The sequence below is a fragment of the Lynx canadensis genome, chromosome D2 (assembly GCF_007474595.2).
Source record: "Lynx canadensis isolate LIC74 chromosome D2, mLynCan4.pri.v2, whole genome shotgun sequence".
In the NCBI taxonomy this organism is placed as follows: Eukaryota; Metazoa; Chordata; class Mammalia; order Carnivora; family Felidae; genus Lynx; species Lynx canadensis.
The window spans coordinates 22,835,538-22,855,162 of record NC_044313.2 but is presented as its reverse complement, the minus strand read 5'-3'; the positions used below and the strand labels follow the sequence as shown (position 1 = coordinate 22,855,162).

Here is a 19,625-nt window from a genome sequence, read left to right as displayed (position 1 = left end):
TTGAAAATGAGAAAGATGAAAACACATTGCTCTTAGAAGTGAGAGACCTGGGTTGGGTGTGGGGAGCCATCAGGTGCCTGGAAGCCCAAAGGCTGGTGAGAGGCAGTGTGATTTTGGGAGGAGTAAATGGGAGACACACAACAAGCAGGGAGCTTGCTGGCTCCTTGAAGGTCCTGGTTCCAATGATTCTGAATGATGTGGACATGAAATATTGAAACTCTTGTTTGAGCCAGTTCTTATAGTACTGTTGGTACCAGCAAAAGTCTAACATCAATCTAAATGTCCTTTCTAGGGGCAGATTAGGTCAAGTAAGGTAGTCACATCTTCCAGCAGGGGTTAGGTTGTAAACTCAAAAGTGGCTGATAAGTAAAGTCAACATTACACTAGAATACTTCCTACTCTTCTTGCTTTGCCAGGATGTAGGCCCTTGGAAACAAAAAACGAAAGGAACTTCTTTATTCCCTTTTTTTTCTTTAAAATTTTTTTTCTAATTTTGTTTTTTATTTTTCAGTTTTTTAATTTTTTTTAACATTTATTTATTTTTGACAGACACAGAGAGACAAAGTATGAGCAGGGGAGGGGCAGAGAGAGAGAGAGAGGGAGACACAGGATCTGAGGCAGGCTCCAGGCTCTGAGCTGTCAGCACAGAGCCCCACGCAGGGCTCGAACTCATGAATTGGGAGATCATGACCTAGGCCAAAGTCAGACACTTAACCAACTGAGCCATCCAGGTGCCCCCCAGTTTTTTTTCTAATTTTAGAGAGAGAGAAAGAAAGATCAAAGGCACAAGTGGGGGAGAAGGGGAAAGAGGAAGAGAGAGAGAGAGAGAATGAATGAATGAATGAATCCCAAGAAGGCTCCACACTCAGCATGGAGCCTGTTGTGAGGCTTGATCCAAGGACCCTGGGGTTTTGGACTGAGCCAAAGTCAAGAGTTGGATGCTCAACTGACTAAGCCACCCAGGCACCCCTCCCTTCTTTTCAATCGGGGCCACCCATTCCCATGGAGGGAAGCCACTTCTAGTATCATCAGGGGGATGGGCATAGGTGGTAAAGAAAAGAAAGAATATCACTTTCCTTGCTTTATTCTTTCTTTTGCTATTCCTCTCTTCCCCTCCCCTGTGTGCAGACAAAGCGAGAAGGCAGCCCTCTGCAATATCCTGCACTATCCTCTGAAACATCTTGCAATATCCTCTGAAATATCCTGATCTTCACCAGGAACGGAATCTGCCAGCACCTTGATCTTGGACTTGCTGGCCTCGAGAGCCATGAGAAAGAAATGTGCTGTTTAAGCTACCGAGTCCGTGGTATTGTGTTATAGCAGCCCAAGCTAAGAATATACATATGTTTGGTAACTCATAGAAAATTCACGGAAGGAGAAATGAGAACCGAAGAAAGCTGGTTGTGTCCACATGATGAGATCTAGGAGACATGAAACCAGGGATAGGAGGAAAAGCTACTTTTGGATGAATAAGATCTATTTATCCACACTGAAAACCTTTGACTTTGTAATATATGTGCATATAATGCTTTTAGTGATAAAAACCAGTATTAAAATGTTAAAAGTGTCTATTTCACAAGTCCCATCAAAACAATAAAACAACAGTTACAAAGCCCATGCTGTTCACTAATCTCAGTGATCTATTTGGGGCTTACTGAGCAGTTTGTGACAAGGCTGTAACTTTCCCTTAAGGTGCTGACTATTCCAACATCACATCCTGCTCTGTAGGGGGATGTAGGCATGTCTAAAAAGGACAGACCTCATGTGAGAGCTTTCAGTGAGAAAAAGACTCCAAAGCTCATTTACTAGGTGATCTCTTAATGTGTTACAAAAACAACGAGACTTACCAGTAGAACCTGTTTGGTACGACACCCTCCTGGATAAGCTGCCATCTTCTCCCAAATTCGGCAGAGCTGTATAACTGTTGAGAAGAGAAATTGTTCAGCACTATGACCCGTGGCACATTGGATATACAAATATTAGTTCACAGGATCAATAACAGTAAGAATAACAATGACAACAACACTAGTGCCTACCATTTGTTGAGTACCTGCAGGGTAAATGATCCACGTGTCATCTCTACTCCTCATGTACACTCTGCAAGTCAGATATTAATATCCCCCCTTTACAACTGAGGAAGCTGAAGTGCAGGAAGATGAAGTGATTTGTTGGAAATCGCATACCCTCTAAACATCAGAATGAGCTGGGATTCATACTTGGTTTCACCCGGTGACAGAGCCAGTGGTACCTTGTGACCTAATGATATCACGTGCAGATCATTGTGTGGAATATGAAGAAGTGCAAAATCAAGACCTGGCTCTCGAAGAGCCGATAGTATGACCTGAACCTGACTAAAGTCATGAGGAATGCATGAGGCCACCAGGAACAGAGGAATGCCAAGGAGGGAGACTCAGAAATCAGGGATGCTTCACAGATGTGTGCGGATTCAGCTGAGGTCCGAATGAATGGTAGCATTCACACTGACAAAAACAGAACACTCATTGCAAAAGGAGTGATGTGGTCAAAGTGGTGAGATGTGCAGGGACAGTATACAAATAAGCCTGGCTTATCTACATAAATATAGATGTGAATGTTGAGGGCAACTTGGGAAAAGGCTTTGAATGGTAAGTCAGGGAGCCCGGAACTGAACCTGCAGCCCAGGGGAGCCAGTGTTGTTGTTGGTCTTTTCCACAACAGCCAGAGAAGCTTCAGGCTATTCCAGCAGCCCACATGGACTACACCTTCACTTTGATCCAAGGGCTCCCCATGCATTATTTCATTTCATCCACACATCATCCCCGTGATATATGAAGTTAATTTACAGATGGCTCTACAGCTGGTAAGAGTTCAAGTCCACATGCTACATGGCTTCAGTACTCTCCCGAGGCCACTACAAAGAAACACTGCTCATGAGACAGGGTCTAATGCTCCACATATTCCATTCCTTCCAAATGTCATTCTTCTTTTACATCTTGCTCTTTATCCTGGCTCACTCCACACCTCTGCTCCTCTCCAATAATCTTTACAGCTCTAGAGAAGTGTCCTCATGGCAGCCTGGAGATTCCTGTTGCTCTAGGCATTCTGGGTCCCATGGACATTTGGCTACCAATGTGATAAATATCATTGGAAACATCTCCTTTCTACTGTGTGCCTGGTCTGTAACCCAGTCACATCCCAATCTTCCACCACTGCATTCGCCCAATCCCACAGTGAATGGATAATGAGTCATACTCTACTGAATACCATGATTGCCCAGCCTTGTCTTGTCTCCAGCTTCAGCACTCAGTGAAGGGTCAAATGACTCACCGAGTGATTCACCAAGGCTGCACATGCACTGGGCAAGTCCAAGGAACAGGTCAGCTCAAGTGAGTATTTACTGACCCTTGGAAGAGCTTCCTATGACAGTATGTCCAGTGGGTCAAAACAGACTCTAAAGCCAAAAAGAAAAGGCTGAAATATGTGATTACTAAGCAAGTGGCTCAACTGAGTCCAATGACACAGTATTTGGGTATCTGGTCAAGGAGAATTTATGGCTGTTTCTTTCAAGTCTTACTATTTTTCTCTGCCCCATCATGCCTGGGGAAAGGTTGCCTGCATACATTTTATGCTTGATTCCTTTTAAGAGTGCCACGCAGAGCTGGGGACACAGTTCCCATCACAGAGATAACAACAGATGGGACAGTTCACTCTCTCTCCATTCAGAACCCAAGCAGCCAGGGCACACACGTCCTGCTACTTGTTTGCCAGCGTGTTGCGAACACTTGGCATCTGAATGCACAGACTTGGGGAACAACAGCAAGCACCTGGAATGGGAGGGTCTGCTCCTCCTTCTCCCCTTGCTCTATCTTTTTTAAAGCCCAGAGCTACACTTCTTTCCATGAGTTTAAAGAGAACAGAGTCCACACCATTGTCTGTGTCTCTGTCTCTATATAAATGTACGTTAATATCTATCTTTATATATAAGGATTTATGCAACTGTAACAGAAGAAGGATGGTTTGAAATAATAACAACTCTGGGTGTGAAGCTGGACTCCCAGATATCCTGAAAACCAAATATTAACTCTGAGGGTTCATATGGGGCCACCCCTGCCCCCACAGAAAATTCATCTCTGTGAGGAATCACTGGGTGCTGGCATATGTGTGTGTGTGTGTGTGTGTGTGTGTGTGTGTGTGTGTGTGTTTTCTATGTCTTTTTAAAATTTTTTTTTTCAACGTTTATTTATTTTTGGGACAGTGAGAGACAGAGCATGAACGGGGGAGGGGCAGAGAGAGAGGGAGACACAGAATCGGAAACAGGCTCCAGGCTCCGAGCCATCAGCCCAGAGCCTGACGCGGGGCTCGAACTCACGGACCGCGAGATCGTGACCTGGCTGAAGTCGGACGCTTAACCGACTGCGCCACCCAGGCGCCCCAGTGTCTTTTTAAATTGATCCCTCTAGGCTTGGATTCAGAATCTGTGGACCAGTCAGGTATGTCCCATGATACTTGTTTTTATCGTCTTCACGGGCTGCTTTGTTATTTGTGAACATCCAGAGGCCCCTCAAGCAGTAGATATACCAGACAATCCAATAAACCAAGCCTCTTATTCAGCTTGGTGACATTACTTCCGGCCTTCTTTCTCAAAAGGTCCCCTTTGGTGTTGGCGGACTCCACCTTCTCACTCTCTCATCCACACCTGAACACATTTCCTCTGCTGTGTCTTCACTGATGCTACCCACTCTGGCTGCGGTGGCTTCAGGACTTGCCTACCTCAATGTCAGTCTTCTTTTTTAGGCCCAGATCAAAATATACCTTTTCTATGAACTTTCTCCTACACACTAAAATTCCCAGTGGCCTCATTTCCAAAGATCTATGGTTCCACAGATGGTATCAAACTACAGGCCACCTATTTATATTTAACTTACTCAGTAGCCTTCCAAGAGAACCTTCTAGGAATGCAAGGCAGGAGTTCCTCCCTATCTTAAATCACTCTAAAATATCTGAGACCACTCACTGCCCCTTTGACAGGACTACAAAGCTCATAGGTATCGGGGATCCTTTCCTTCCAGAAAGCGTCTAGCACATAGTGATGATAAGAGGGGGGAGGAGTATCGATTTTATACCATGCAAATTCCCTAGTGATGAATCTACCCAGTAAAGTACCACCCAGGTTTCCCAGTGGGCGAACAAAGGTCACTTATCAGAGGGATATGTTTTATTTCCATAGATCCACAGTAGAGGTCTAGATCTAAAAAATAAACAAATGAACAAGCCAAAACTATAAAAAATCAGTACATTTGAAACTGCCAAGGATTTGGAAGCAGGGTCTTGCCTATTTACCCTTAGCCAAAGCTGCTCTGTGTACTTCACCTACTACTTTAAACATTTTCCCCCTAGTGTCCAGGCTGGAGTCAGAGCAAGAAAAGTTTACCAACTCAGAGCCACTCAAATTAACGTGTTAATGAAACCTGCAGAGTCTGACAGCAAAATTCTCCTCCATAAAGCAGAGAAAGGGCTCAAGGCCTTTTACTCAATGACACTGTCTCAGCCGCCAGTGGAAGGCTTTTTGTGTAGAACGAGTCAACGTCCTTTAATACAATTCATAGTGTTGGTAGTACCTAAATAAGATTTATTTCCCTGTCTGTCTGTCTCTGGCTCTAAGGTTTCTTTTGACTGTCAGAACACAACACTAAGAACTATCATTACTATCTGTCACATCAGAGAAAACAGAACAGCTTTCTCCAGGAATGCTGAGCAGAGAGAAAGAGAGAGAGAGAGAGAGAGAGAGAGAGAGAGAGAGAGAGATATCAGAGGGAAGACACAATATTTGTTTTAGGAGGGCAACATTCATCTACTAACCTCTGTCGTAAACACCAAAACACCATTCTTGAAGGGTTTTTGGTTTTGTTTTTATTAGGCTAACACTGGTACAAACTATTGGGGGAAATTGGGGAAAATTTTTTGAAGGAGTAGAAATTTTAGAAAGGGAACATGGAAAGGATTCTGGTTGACTAAGAATGCAAGGCAGAAAGCCCTTCCTGTCTCAAATCATCCTAAACTACCGGAGACCTCTTTCCTTCCTCAGTAAATATAACTTAATGAGCACAAACCCAATGCTCATCTACACTCCAGATCTACTATTAGCCTCAGGGCCTGACCCTCCATTCTGTCATTATGCTGGTCTGGGCCTGTCAATACTTCTCCCTCCTGCCAGGCTCCTTTCCAGAATGGTCTCTCCCTCTCTTTTCCTCCCCCCACCTCCTCCCTCCCCCCTTCCCTCCTTCTTTCTTCTTATTTTTTTTCTTTTTTAGACATCTCTCACACTGGTTTGTTTTGCCATCTGCCGTTGTCTGCTGTGAGAAGAGTCCAGATAAAAATACAGTTAATTGCAAAGAATACAATGGCAAGGGTTAGTTTTGTTGTGAGCTTTTAACCAGTTCAGCCATCTTTGGGGCCGTCCTCAGGAGGCTGCAGAGATGCAACTGGATTAGGGCTGCAGGCTCAGGGGAGAACAAAGATGGATGCCACAGGAAGACCGAGAGCTTGCGGGTGAGAATAGTGAGAGTCATTGGCATTGCTCAGCGTCCCTGCTCTTCAGCAGACTAAGCCGGGGTGAGAGAAGGGAGGTGTGAGCACAGCTGGTGGCAACTTCCATTTTCCATCTTCTTACCATTTGCATGGTGGCTGAAGCCCCAGCAGGGAAGCATCTTTCTTTGAAGAGAAATCCCACTTCCGTGTGCCGATGCAAAAGCCTGCAATCATCACTGTCCCTGGAAAGTCTTCTCAATATTTCTAAATCAGATCAATGCAGCCACTCTTTCAAAGTGAGACAAGTGCACATTAGGGATTTTCTTCTGCACTTAGGATATTGGTGCGAGGACACAATTTGGCAAAAGGGAAGAGCGATAACATCTTTTAGATCTGTGGTTGACAGGATTGAATGCTTCCTCCACAAAGCTCCTCATGGAGACTTTCCCAGTGAGGAGGCAGGCCCCTGGGTCTCCTCCACACAGACTCCTTGAGAGGCTTCCATGTTGGCAGAATACTTCCTGCTGGGGGCTCTTTTCAAGGTTGCCTGCTTGCTCCTTTTTGCTTCTCTGCCCTTAACATTCTAGAGGCAGGAGGCCTGCAAATTGCACTTCTTGAGATGGCTGACAGAAAACCCTGCCAGTTTTATTTTATTTGCCTCATCCTAATAATGCCCTGGGGATGGTCTGGGTACAAAGCACTCATCTACCTCATGATTCTCCAGTTCTCAATGCTGTTACTGAATTCTTCTTAGGAAAAAAGAGATGGCACCTTGAGGACTTGAAATGAATTCCTAACGCCAGGCCCGAGGCACTGCAAATATCAAGCTCTTTCGTCCACCAGCTTCAACAGGAAGAAAGAGAATCCATCCACAGAAATCCATGGTCGTCAGAAGTGTGCCGGATACTCTGGTTCTACGGCACGAAACAAGGCCTGACCTCACTTGAAGGGAATAGCACACCCCGAGGTACCTAAAGTAGTTTGATAAAGCTTCCCTAAGCGTTGGCACAAGTCTTCTTCCTGGCTGGTGGGTATAGGGATAGGTGGTGAGAGACGCATCATGGCTGTCTCAGACCAGCACTCCTGTCGCCAACACATGCAAATTCCTCACACCAAAGGCTAGAATATCACGGATAACATATAGTAATCATGTATAATGTTCAGTTCAGAGTGCTATGGTGGCCTATGCAGGAGAGACTCTTCCAGATTGGGAATCTGGCAGAACTTTCAAGATGGGCCCAGGAGGACAGTTAAAATTCCTTAAAATAAATATGAGGTGAAAAAGTGTTCCAGAATGAACGGGTTAGTCTGAGCAAATAAACAGAGCTGCAAAGCTTAGGGTCGTGTTTTTGTTCTTTGTTTGTGAACTGCAAGAGACCCAGCTTGACTGGGCCATGTGCAGAAAGGTGAAGCCATGGGGGCCGAGAGGCTATAAACAGAGCCTGGGTGCGGGATGGATGTGGATGGACAGATGCAATCCTACTGAAACTTGCAGGGAGCTAATACAGACTGGATCCAAATGTCACCAAGGTCAAAAGACAAGAGCACCAAGGCTGTGGATTCAGCCTTTGCTGATGAACAGTGAGCAGGAATGATGGCATATCACTGGCTCCATCAATCTCTCCTGTGGCTGGATTTATCAAATCTGTCACTGGCCATTCCCCAGCTGTCACTGAAGTCTGTCACATGCCCCACAGTTGGGTTTGGCACTTTGAGGCAGGCTTGGGAGATTAGACATATGGAGCTGGGGCTGTCTGGGAAGGAAGGTTCAATATGTGACCGAGGGCCACTTTCATTTATAGATACTTCCTGTGCACCTGGGTCTGGAGGGGTGTGTGTGTGTGTGTGTGTGTGTGTGTGTGTGTGTGTGTGCGTGTGTGTATAATATGGAATCTTGGCCTTAAAGATGATCTAATATAGATGGAGAAATAAATATAAGATAAATAAAATAATTAGATGCTGAAATAGAATCTATGTGACAAATCCCATAATATCAAGGCAACTGATGATAAAAGGAGTAGCCCTCCATAGCCATAGGATCATACCATTTTTTTTTTTAATTTTTTTTTTCAACGTTTATTTATTTTTGGGACAGAGAGAGACAGAGCATGAACAGGGGAGGGGCAGAGAGAGAGGGAGACACAGAATCGGAAACAGGCTCCAGGCTCTGAGCCATCAGCCCAGAGCCTGACGCGGGGCTCGAACTCAGGGACTGCGAGATCGTGACCTGGTTGAAGTAGGACGCTTAACCGACTGCGCCACCCAGGTGCCCCATACCATTTTTTAAATGCACAGATGATAAAGCTCAGAAGTTGTGAAACATAAAAATAAGCAGGAGAAAATTGTCACTTGGAACATAATTGGAGCTGTGTCTCTGTAAGACCAATGCATTAGGACCGTGAAGATGGAATGGGGGAGACAGGCCAGCTGGAAGGTGCTGCACCAGACCAGTGAGTGCCTGATTAGACTGGGCCCCTGGGCATGAGACAGAGGGAAGGGGAGGCCATTAAAAAATATAAACAAACAAAACAACATTTAAAAAGAAAAACATCTGACCAGAAGTAGAACATTAGAGTGGGTCACTTCTTTTTTTTTTTTTTTTAAGTTCATTTATTTATTTTGAGAGAGAACAGAGAGAGAGCAAGAGGAGAGGGGCAGAGACAGGGAGAGACAGAGTCCCAAGCAGGCTCTGTGCTGTCAGGACAAAGTCCGTGAAGCCCAATATGGACTCATAAACCCTGAGATCATGACCGGAGCCAAGATCAGGAGTTAGACACTTAACCGATTGAGCCACCCAGGCGTCCCCATCAAGTGGGTCACTTCTGAAAGCCCCATCACTTGGCCTGGGCAGGGGGAAGTTTTACAAGCAGACTCCTCTCTATCTCAAGGGGTGCGGGTATCTAGGAACCAGTGAGGGCTGGTTTCCCTCCGGCTCACAGGTCCCACCACCCCTCGCTTCCTCTCCCGTGTGATCTTCAAACAAGAGTCCTCCCTCTGCTGTGAAATCAGCTCCTGATATGGGGACCACGGTATCTGTCAGAGGGATATGTGGTAGGTCGGACAGAGAAGAGACAATTACATAAAAACAGGGGGAGGGAAATGGCAATTAAAGAAAATTTAAAAACCATAATGGCTTTTCCAGGGAGGCAAACATTTTTTTGGGGGGGTTTTGGATTTTTTAATGCAATGACAGAGCGTGAAGACATTCAAACAACAACTATACTCTGGTTCTAGCAATTGCTTGACAGGCCATCTTAGGAAATTTTCTTAACTCCTTAGACCCGCAGAGTCCCCAAATGCTAAATGAGCATAATAACATCACTAATGCTTGCTGCAAGAATAAAGTTGAGCACTTGGTGTGAAAAACCCTGCAGAAGGCTTGCTACAGGATGAATGAATGGTCAGTGCTAGTTCTGTCTCGCTCCTCTTTCTGCTACTGATTATTGCCATCAAGCTTCAGTATCCACAGACCCTGAGGAAGGCAGGAATGATAGGGAGAGGCAGATGTGACTGTCTTTTTCTTCCAGACTTTCTGGAAGCAAGGAAGGGTCTTAGATAAGAATTCCAAGTTCCCAGCCTCTGAGTCTGAATATTTTTTTATCATGGTCTTTCCTAGGGCAACAGAAGCTATTTGGCTTTGAATCACAAGTCTTCTTGTTCTGGGATATTTTCTCGACATGCCTGTAGTTGCGTCGGCCAGGCAGGCATTGGAGTTAAGTAAGTGGGGAGAATGAGAGTCTTGAAGGTCTGTATCGGTGCCCTTTCATTTGATTTTAGGAACCTGGCAATTTTAGGAGGGTGTGTAACTTCCGGTTTTTCTTCTTCTTGCCAGCTATGTGATCGTGGCCTCTGAGTCCCTGGGAACAATGACTGTGCATTTGTAATACGTACTTATAATATCATGGTAAAAGGTTGGCCAAGATCACATTTTTTTTTTAAATATGAAAATCATAGTCATAAATTCACAAAATGTGTCTACTCACAAGGCCAAGCCTTCCTCCTCCCCAAAGCCCTGACCTTCTTGGCAACATCACTGCTTGCAACCACTCTTGACATGGAAGAATGCAGAAAATCCTAGCATTATAAGATTTCTAAAGGGCCCCCCTGAGAGGCAGGGCTTTCTGGGCATCTTACAAATGAGCTCTGTAAGGAAAGAAATCCAGGTTCTCTTAAGCAGTCTAATGTCCTCCAAACTTTTCCAGACTGGGACCTGGTTTAAGGAGGTGACAAACTTCATTCAGACAAGTACTGGTGGACAGAACAGATCAAAAGAGCTGGCTAAAAAGCGGCACAAGGAAAAATGTTGACTTTATTTCAAAGCTTAAATAGCTACCAAATAGCATAATTGTGCCTGTCCAAACCTTAATCCTAGCAACTCCTTTCGATATGTCCCAGTTTTCCTTCTTGCAGCCCCTTCCATTCAAATGGTTAGGAACAGGTAGCTCAAAGTGTTCCAGGTCGCAAGTGAAAAATGACGATACCACCTAGTTAAACAAGGCATCTAAGGTGAACAGAGGCCTCTCTTGTTTACATATTATGGCATTTCAGCTAGAGAATTTGTTTTATAAACAAGCACTGGGGATGACATTTAGCAAGCTCCCTGGTTTCCACTCTAATTGCCAGTTTTGTAGTTGGATACTTACATTATTTACATATTCATGAGAATAGAAATCAGCTCTGACATTGGAAAATTTCAAGCACATGGAAATCCTACCAAATCAGCAAGGACTATAATGCTCAACATATTTCATATACATAACTGAGTGCCTTTTTACTTACTGTCGTGCCTTGGAGAAACAGGATGGCATTAGGTAGCTATTTGTTTGCTAAGTGCACTTGTGCAGAAATTATTTGACTATCCCCGGGGAGCTGAGTTTCAAGGATCTATTTATAATTTATTACAATCTTGCCCTTTTGACATTTAGGGGCTACCAGGTCTATTAAAAAACAAACAGAGTTACTGTGAAGACAAATGCTTTAATATTTAATGGTTTACTGTTATTATAATCAATACTTTGAGTACTGAGCATCGGTTCTTCCTTGCTCCATTCATTCTGGTTCCATGGTACCTTTCAGCGATTGAATGCTAAGGGGGCATCTGACATTGACCTAAATGTCTACGACTTCAGGTACTGGGGAGACACCGAACTGCCGCTAAGGCAGCCCCGTGTCTAAATCCAGCGACGCCACACCAGGTCGGCTCGCTCTCAGGCCTCTGAATCATACACTGGCTGGCAGTTCTACGATGCTTACTCTTCACCAGGCTCTGTGGTAAGTGTTTTACACACGTTATATCAGCATCCTCACACGGTCCCGTGAGGCACATTCTCTTATTGTTACTTCTACTTTACAGTTGTAGAACCCATACAGTGACCTGCCAAAGGTCACCCCGTCATTGGTAGGACCTGACAGAGTAGAGAGCTCATGATCTTATCTGGCTTGCTGTATTGTCTCCTACTGGCGAGAAAGCACTACGACTGAGTTTTGGAAAATTCTGACCTTTATTCCTTTTTCAAGCAGTCACAGTTTGCCAAGATCCAGAACAACCAAGATCAGCAAAGGCTTTCTGTTAGGACGTAGGAAAGATTAAAAAGGAATGGAGGGAGGGAGGTGTTTTGTTTTTGTTTGTTTTGTTTTGTTTTATTTATTTATTTATTTATTTATTTATTTATTTATTTATTTATTGGTTTTTAGGAATGGATATGAAACTAAAAGGAGTATTTTTTTTATTTACTTTTATACAGGTTACTAAAATTCTATCGTATGCTATTGAACACATTGGCAGTATAATTTTCCTTTTCTATCAATATATCATTTTAGCTCAAAGTTAGTCTTCACTCATGCAGAGAATGCCGACTGTTAATATTTAGGGTTTCAATTATGTGTGAAAAGAGCCTCCTTATCAAAACATGTTCGCCCCCTTCAAAGCTATGATTCGGTTTTGTGTATATCTCACACATACACATAAATGCCAAAATATTGAAGGTGAGGTAATATTCAACCCTTAGGATTTCTTGCTTCTTTCATAAACTGTGATTCTTTGGAATACAGAGGAGTCGAGCAGGCTCTCACGTGATATTACTTGGAATGCTGAATCATCGAGTTCCGGAATAAATGAAACAATGTAAACTGGTGAATATTCTAGAACTGTCACAAAATGAAGGGTAGCCCACCAAACTGTCCTAAAGGTTCTGTCTTACGGCCACAGAATTGATCCCCAATTTGGATGCATTTTTTTAAAAATTCACAACACAGGGGCACCTGAGTGGCTCAGGCGGTTAAGTGGATCACTTTTGACTTTGGCTCAGGTCATGATCTCACGGTTTGTGAGCTCGAGCCCTGCACTGGGCTTTGAGGTGACAGTGCAGAGCCTGCTTGGGATTCTCTCTCTCTCCCCCTCACTCTCTGTCCTCCCATGCTCTTTCTCTCTCTCAAAATAAATAAATAAAACTTATAAAAAAATCACAAAACAATTTAATGTCTGAAATAAAACTGACAGGGAGATCCATGAACAGGAGAAAAAGAAAGCTGATGGGAAAGACAGAAGGGAAAGAAAAGTGATTTGGGGACTAATGCAAGGCAGCAAGATGAAATTTATTCTCCCCTCACCATTTTCTGTTTTAAGTTTTTGAGCTGGTTGGGGCGCCTGAGTGGTTCATTCAGTCAAGTGTCCAACTTCAGCTCAGTTCATGATCTCACGGTTCGTGAGTTCGAGCCCCATGTCAGGCTCTGTGCTAACAGTCTGGAGCCTGGAGCTTGCTTCAGATTCTGTGTCTCCCTCTTTCTCTGCACCCCCCACACACATGTGCTCATGCTTTATCTCTCTCTCTCTCTCAAAAATAAATAACATTATTTTTTTTTAATTTGAGTTAGTTGTAAATACTTAAAAGTATGAAAATACCATATCTAATAGACCAGGATTCCTTCTCTTGAGAAAATATGAAGGTCTGGTGACACTGGACGAGCTACCCAAGGCTGCAAGAACAACAGGGTGGAGCCTCCCAACACCTCCCCACCCCCACCCCTCTAAATGTCTACATGAACACCTGCTCTCCACCTCACAGCCCAGACCCAGCCGCTTTGTTCGGTACCGTTTCTTGCTCGTTGTTCATGGCCTCAATGAACTTGGATATCCACAAGGGCGGCAAGAGGAAGTACACCTCCTGGGACCAGAGAAAAAGGGTCAGAGCCAGCAGGCCCCCCTGCAGATCTTTGCCAGGGGGTTAAGTGGAGCAAGCAGGTGAGGGGGCCTTTCCTCTAGAGCTGCTCACTGGCCTGAGCCCCAAGTGGTCATGTTGCTTTCCCAACACTGCAGACCCCCCCCCTTTAAAAATTGTCCCCCAGTGCAACCCCTAATGGAGAGGCCGGGGGCCCAGTGCCACAGTGGTCTGCAAAGCTGAGGTATATGCACATTCCTATAATTTTCTTCTTCTTTTTTTTCTCTTTCAGTCACATCTGCGTTTTGTTTTCTCTCATTTCAAATGTTTCCCAACACATCATGTTTAGTGAGGTGTTTAAGACAGACTGAGAGATGCCGTTGGAGGCAATGTTTTACAGCACAGTTTGTACACTAGTTTATTGCCAAATTAAAATAAAGATGTAATCTGGCAGACTCAGCCTGCTGCTAAGCCTTCCTTGGGTGGTTTCCTGCACTGAGGCAAGCAAGTGAGGGGAAACTAGCAAGGAAGTGAAGAACTCTCTCTCTGCTTTCCGGTGCCGGCTCCATTTCCGAATGCAAAGAAACAAACACACAAACAAACAAATGTACAGAATGTTTGCTTTGCGGACTGCTTAGTTACGGAAATAAAAAAGATAATAAATAAATAAAGGAGAGCAAGATCTTGGTGGTCCTGCACTAAATGCTATGCATTCTTCGTTGTGTCCATTGTGACTGACTGCTATTTTGTAAGAATTCTTAGTAGTGTGACATTATGGGACCAGTATCCCTCTGTCCATTTGACAAAATTTCCATAGTATCTATTATATTTACATTTCTGGAGATTTCAGGGCTTTCCAAAGGCACACCTTCACAAAGACCCATTAGAAGCCAAGGAGGCTAACTCCTTTGTCTATACTGCATTAGGCCCCGGACAGGGCTCCCTAAGTAGCCAGGGTACTTCAGGACCTTAAAGGGAAAAAAAGGTACTGCTTTCTGCTTCAGTCATTCCTGTGGTGTTTGGAAAGCCACATGCTCATTCAAGAAAGCTTTCACCTCTTGGCAACCATCTAGACATTGAATATCATAGTCAGATTTCTCTCAGAAAAAAAAAAAGACTGAAACATCAGAAGGCCTGATTTTATGAATTCTGAGGGCCTTGGTCCATACACATTTGTCCATGATGAAAAGCTATTTTTAAGAAAATAAATCTGATTTCCTATGGAATTGGTGGCCAGTAAAACTCTCTCTTGGGCCAGAAAGGACAACAGGCTCAACAAAACACTTTGGGTCCTTTAAAATGCGCACATCAAAAAACATCCTCTCGGTACTGAGGCACACAAGATGAAATGCAGTCAGGGCAGAACACCGCAGCTCATATGGGCTCTGTCCTGCAAGCCAGGGCTCCAGACTCTGTCCTCAGGGCCTTAAAAGTCTCCTGTACTGAAGGAGAGAAAAAGCAACGGCAGGGAAGTAAGGGGAAAATAAGGGTGGCGAAAGAGGGAGAGTATGTATTCAAAAGAGGGAGGGCACGTCTGAGAAGACAATGGGGGCAGGAGACCAGGAAGAGGGGGGAGAGGAGGACTCTGTTCACGGGTGAGTTCTCAAGGAGTGGCCACCTGAAGAAGATTCTTTCAAAGGGACAGCACCTTTTACTTGAGGATTCTGTTCACCATAGGCTGGCGTAGAAAAGCATCCAGCAGCGCGAGGACCAGCAATGAGACTAAGATCTTCACGGGGATTCTGCCGCAGTAGCAATAGTAGTTGTCACAGAAAAACTGATGAGCAATCCTTACATGAAAGAAGAAATGTTCCCTTTTCCTGGGCAAATATAGTCATTGGCCTGCCAACACCAGCACAGGGCTCTCCTTGGTGCTCAGTGCAGCATTTCATCAGTGTTAAAAGCTCCATGATTCATGGGTGTTTGCTGGCTATTATTTTCATATCACTGACCCACCTGAGTGGCCACACACCCTTTCCACTTGACTTCCAGCCAACCTCATTGGCCAATGGCTCATCTTATGGCTGCAGCCCACTTGCCTCCCAGCAAATGCCCCACTCCTCATTCTGTGACTTAAGCCCTAAGATATGGAGTACTCTATCCCCGACTCATCTTAGAAGGCTATCTACAATTTTTTTTTTTCTAGGATGATTTCTCCTTCACTCTCTCTAGGAAAAACAGAGAGCTCAACAGTAAGGTTGGTATCTTTCTGCCTAACTGCTAATCTCTAGATGTCATAATCAAGGATGAGAATGCTACCAAATTTCATATAAGCCTTTATTCCATTCACTGAACTTTGACATGTGATACCAATGAGTAGTTTTCCTCTTTGGGGGAAATTCATTAACTTCTCATAGTTTTGGTTTGTTAGCTACATACCAGCAAAGACTGTTAAGGCTCCTTCCAGCTCTAAAGTGATAGAATTCATTTGGTCCATGGTCACAGAAGGTATTTTTGGTTCAGACCAGGACTACTGCCATATAATCCTAACCAGTCTTCTTGCTTTTGACCTCATATTATCCCAGTTCATCCTAACTTTGCTACCAGAATAACCTTCGTAGTGTATACCTCTGAAGACATCATCACACTGGCCAAATTTTTCAAAAGGGTCCTAATTATGAAAACAAAACTTATTTTGCCTAGAAGTCAGGCAGTCAAAACAGCAACAAGCAGTCAAGATCAGATTCCAAAAATATATACAGAATTAACTTTACTAAATTTTAGTTTCAGTCAAATGGATGCATTCTCAACCCTGTGAACACTGTTTTTCTAACTTTATATTATTGCTTAGAACATTCCTCTTGTGTACAGTGTGGTCCTCCAAACAGAAATATGACATATATTCTTTAAGGTCAAGGTGAAATCACTTCATAAGATCTCTATCTCCTGAACTTTGGGCTGCCAATTTCATATAATCCATCCAGCTACTTCAACTGGGTATCTATTATGTGTGAATGAGGGTACTGCCTTTTTGGCTTCTCTTAGGCTATTAGTGAACTCATGTACATTTATCTTCTCTCCCCGCATGGACTGAACGCTCCTTGATAAACTGATTTAGACCAACATTGCACCATGAGGAGCATCTACAACAGAGCTGGAGTCTAATGTATTTTTGTCCATCTCATTGGAAGTGCACCTGCAAGCATACTTATTTGTGTAAACACGTGTTGAGGCAAAGACCAACACCAAGTACCATTCACCAAGTACTGTGGCTGAGTTGGGGCCACAACTCAGATGTCCACAGTCCTCCAGGGTTGTTCACTCGGCCACAGTGGCTGTGGGAGGCCCTGTTTGAAGTGCTGGAACATGAAGGGTTACATGTGTGGGCATCTCTTCCAGCACAACTGTAGAGTTTCTACTTAGCCAGGTAAATCTGGTCCTCACTGTGCCTCTGGCATCAGGGGGAAAATTAACCAACTGTCAAATAAAATACAGTCAACCCAGTGGATTAAATGACTAATTCTCTGTGTCCCGAGCTGCTCAGCCTCGCCTCTGGTAACTGCACCATCTTGGACCAGATGCACTGTGGCCTGACTCCAGGAATGAAATTTTACATTCTGCTGAAAGGGTAGCCAGGCTGCTCAAGAGGAAAAGAAGATACTAATTGTAAAGCTTTTCTATTTTTAGTCTCAATGTGCATTTTGTTTGGCAGTAAGGGCAGCATGAATAAAACTCCAATCCTAAGAATTTTAATTTGCCACCTCCAAAATGCCCGAGTCAGTAGAGATCTTGGAAGGTTGCGTCTACCCTTCCCCTGCCTTCAGGAAGAACCCCGCACATCTACATCTGCTCGACAGAAAAAAAAAAAAAACAAACAAACCCTAGAATAACCTCCTCACTCACAGAAGTTCGGTATCTCTTTAAATATATGTAATTTCTAGCACAAGATTCCCATAAAAAGATTTTGCAGAATAACTTCACTGAATCATTCATTTCACAAAGAGCATTGCAATATTTCACGTATTTTCTCATTGGCTTTTATAGCTAGAGTCTCATATTTGCCTGTAAATCCTTTGTTTCTTTAATTGTATCTGCTGTTGCTCACCTTATATTCTACCTGAAAATTTAAGCTTCTTAAAAGCAGGGACTAGAGATATTTTATAGTGTATGTGTAGTATATAGTATATATCCCATAAAATATATACACATCTCTCTTTCTCTCTCTCTCTCTCTCTCTCTCTCACACACACACACACACACACTAGCACAACCTCAGTCAATGTTCTTAAAAAGTAGACCTCTCCTTCAGCACAACCACCAAGAGAAGACAGAGTTGTCTTGTCAGCGTGAAATGACTTGGTTCTGAATAATGTCCTCTATGAACATTATCACTGCTCCTCTGGCCATGTCTCTCACTGTTTTAGCAAATCACTAGTGTTCTTCACCTTTTGAGAGTTTTCCTTCCCAAGAAGGCTCTGAAAAAAAGCTCTGGGCCCTTAAACCAGAAAAATGCTCACATCTCCACATGCACAAAACACTGTCTCAAATTCCATGGGGGGTAGGAGCCCCTGATGGCCCATGGCATCTATTAATAACTGCTTCTCCACCATGTCTTCCTTAGTGTCAGGCTCTTCCCTTGTATGTTATTTCAGATATTTACACAGCTCAAGCAAGCACCTTGAAATCCTCCTTGCTGCTCCTGACCCCCTGGTTCAGAGTTCAGGCTACTGCACAGAACAAAAGTCACTGCCGAGAAGAAAGGTAGAGACAATCAACTCGTGGTCCGTTCCCTAGAAAACGAGGCACTGTTGTCTCGAATGAGGTAATTATGCTCACCTTTTGGTCTTGGCTGTATGCCAGAATCCAGTCCTCTTGCTTGGGGTGGAAAAGTAAGCTCTGAATGTAAAAGTTCAGCCGGTACTTCTGATAGGTGGCCCCTTCATCTGAGCTGATCAGTAAGCTGCTCTCAATCTCCGGGTCTGTGAGTAACATGATCTGCAGCCGAGAATTGTTGGGGAAAGAAGACAACAAAACGTTAAGTTTCCAAACTTACAAAAACTAAAGAAAGGAGCTAACAGTTCGGTAAGACAGCAAGAAGGACTAAAGAATGCTTGGCTAAACAAGGACATTGGCTCTGTCGCTTTGTTCTCCTGGACCAATGCCATGAAACTGTTTTCACTAAAAAATCAAAGAGGCAGACAAGCTGGAAGGGAGAGGAAAGAATGAAGTGCATTTTATTGTCTTCTATGGGTCTCCTTGTATTTTCTCAAGGTTATGTCCTTAATCTGAAATATGTCCTACTGTTCCCCTAACCTCAGCCCTCTTTCCTACTGGGCCTTGTCTACTTTCCATTCAAGACTTGTCATAGTCTGCTGTGGTTAAGGTGGAAAGAAAGAGAAAGAGGATGGGGCCCATTCCTTTTCTCCTCTAATCATAAGCCCTCTTATTCACACCAACAATATTCTGTGTCCTCCTACCTTTAATCTGATTTTCTGAGTCTTGACTCAAAGGCTGAGCTTTCTAAATCCCCCTCTGGAAATTGTATAAAGGCCACATTTTATCACCTTTAAACCTATTTTATAATTTGCTGATTTATTTTGCTTCTCATCTACATACTCCCTACTAGTACATCAACTCAATGAGAACAGGGATCTGTGATATTCCTCTCTTTTTCTCCCCCACAAGTATACTCCCAGCAGCTAGAGTAAGGCCCAGCGTATTTTATAAACTCAGTGAGTACTTTCCAAATGAATGGATGAATAAATGAATGGATAAATGAATGAATGTATACATGAATGAATGAATGAATGAATGAATAGAGTTTTCAGACCAGTCACGTCCAATAGAAAGATGCCCAGAATAGTTGGAGCAGATATGAATGGAAGTGCCATGGAAAAGTATCGGATGTTCTTCTCAATCTTTAGCCTACTGACCAAGAAATATGCTTTACATGTGTAAACACTCACAGCTTCAGATGCTTTGTCCTTTCTCGTGAGGATGGTTAACCTTGGCCAGAGCAGT

At 43.7% G+C, this 19,625-nt stretch overlaps 1 protein-coding gene across 4 annotated transcripts in view; it reads right to left on the bottom strand.

Moving 5' to 3' along the window:
• The window catches only part of SORCS1 (sortilin related VPS10 domain containing receptor 1), a 511,562-nt gene that overhangs the window by 171,448 nt on the left and 320,489 nt on the right, over positions 1-19,625 (bottom strand). For all 4 annotated transcript variants that reach the window (XM_030335173.2, XM_030335178.1, XM_030335175.1 and 1 more), the window contains exons 4-5: positions 18,441-18,599; positions 1,848-1,921 (exon numbers count right to left, since the gene is read on the bottom strand). In XM_030335173.2, coding sequence (XP_030191033.1) covers positions 1,848-1,921; positions 18,441-18,599 — 233 coding nt within the window. The remainder of the gene's footprint in view (positions 1-1,847; positions 1,922-18,440; positions 18,600-19,625) is intronic.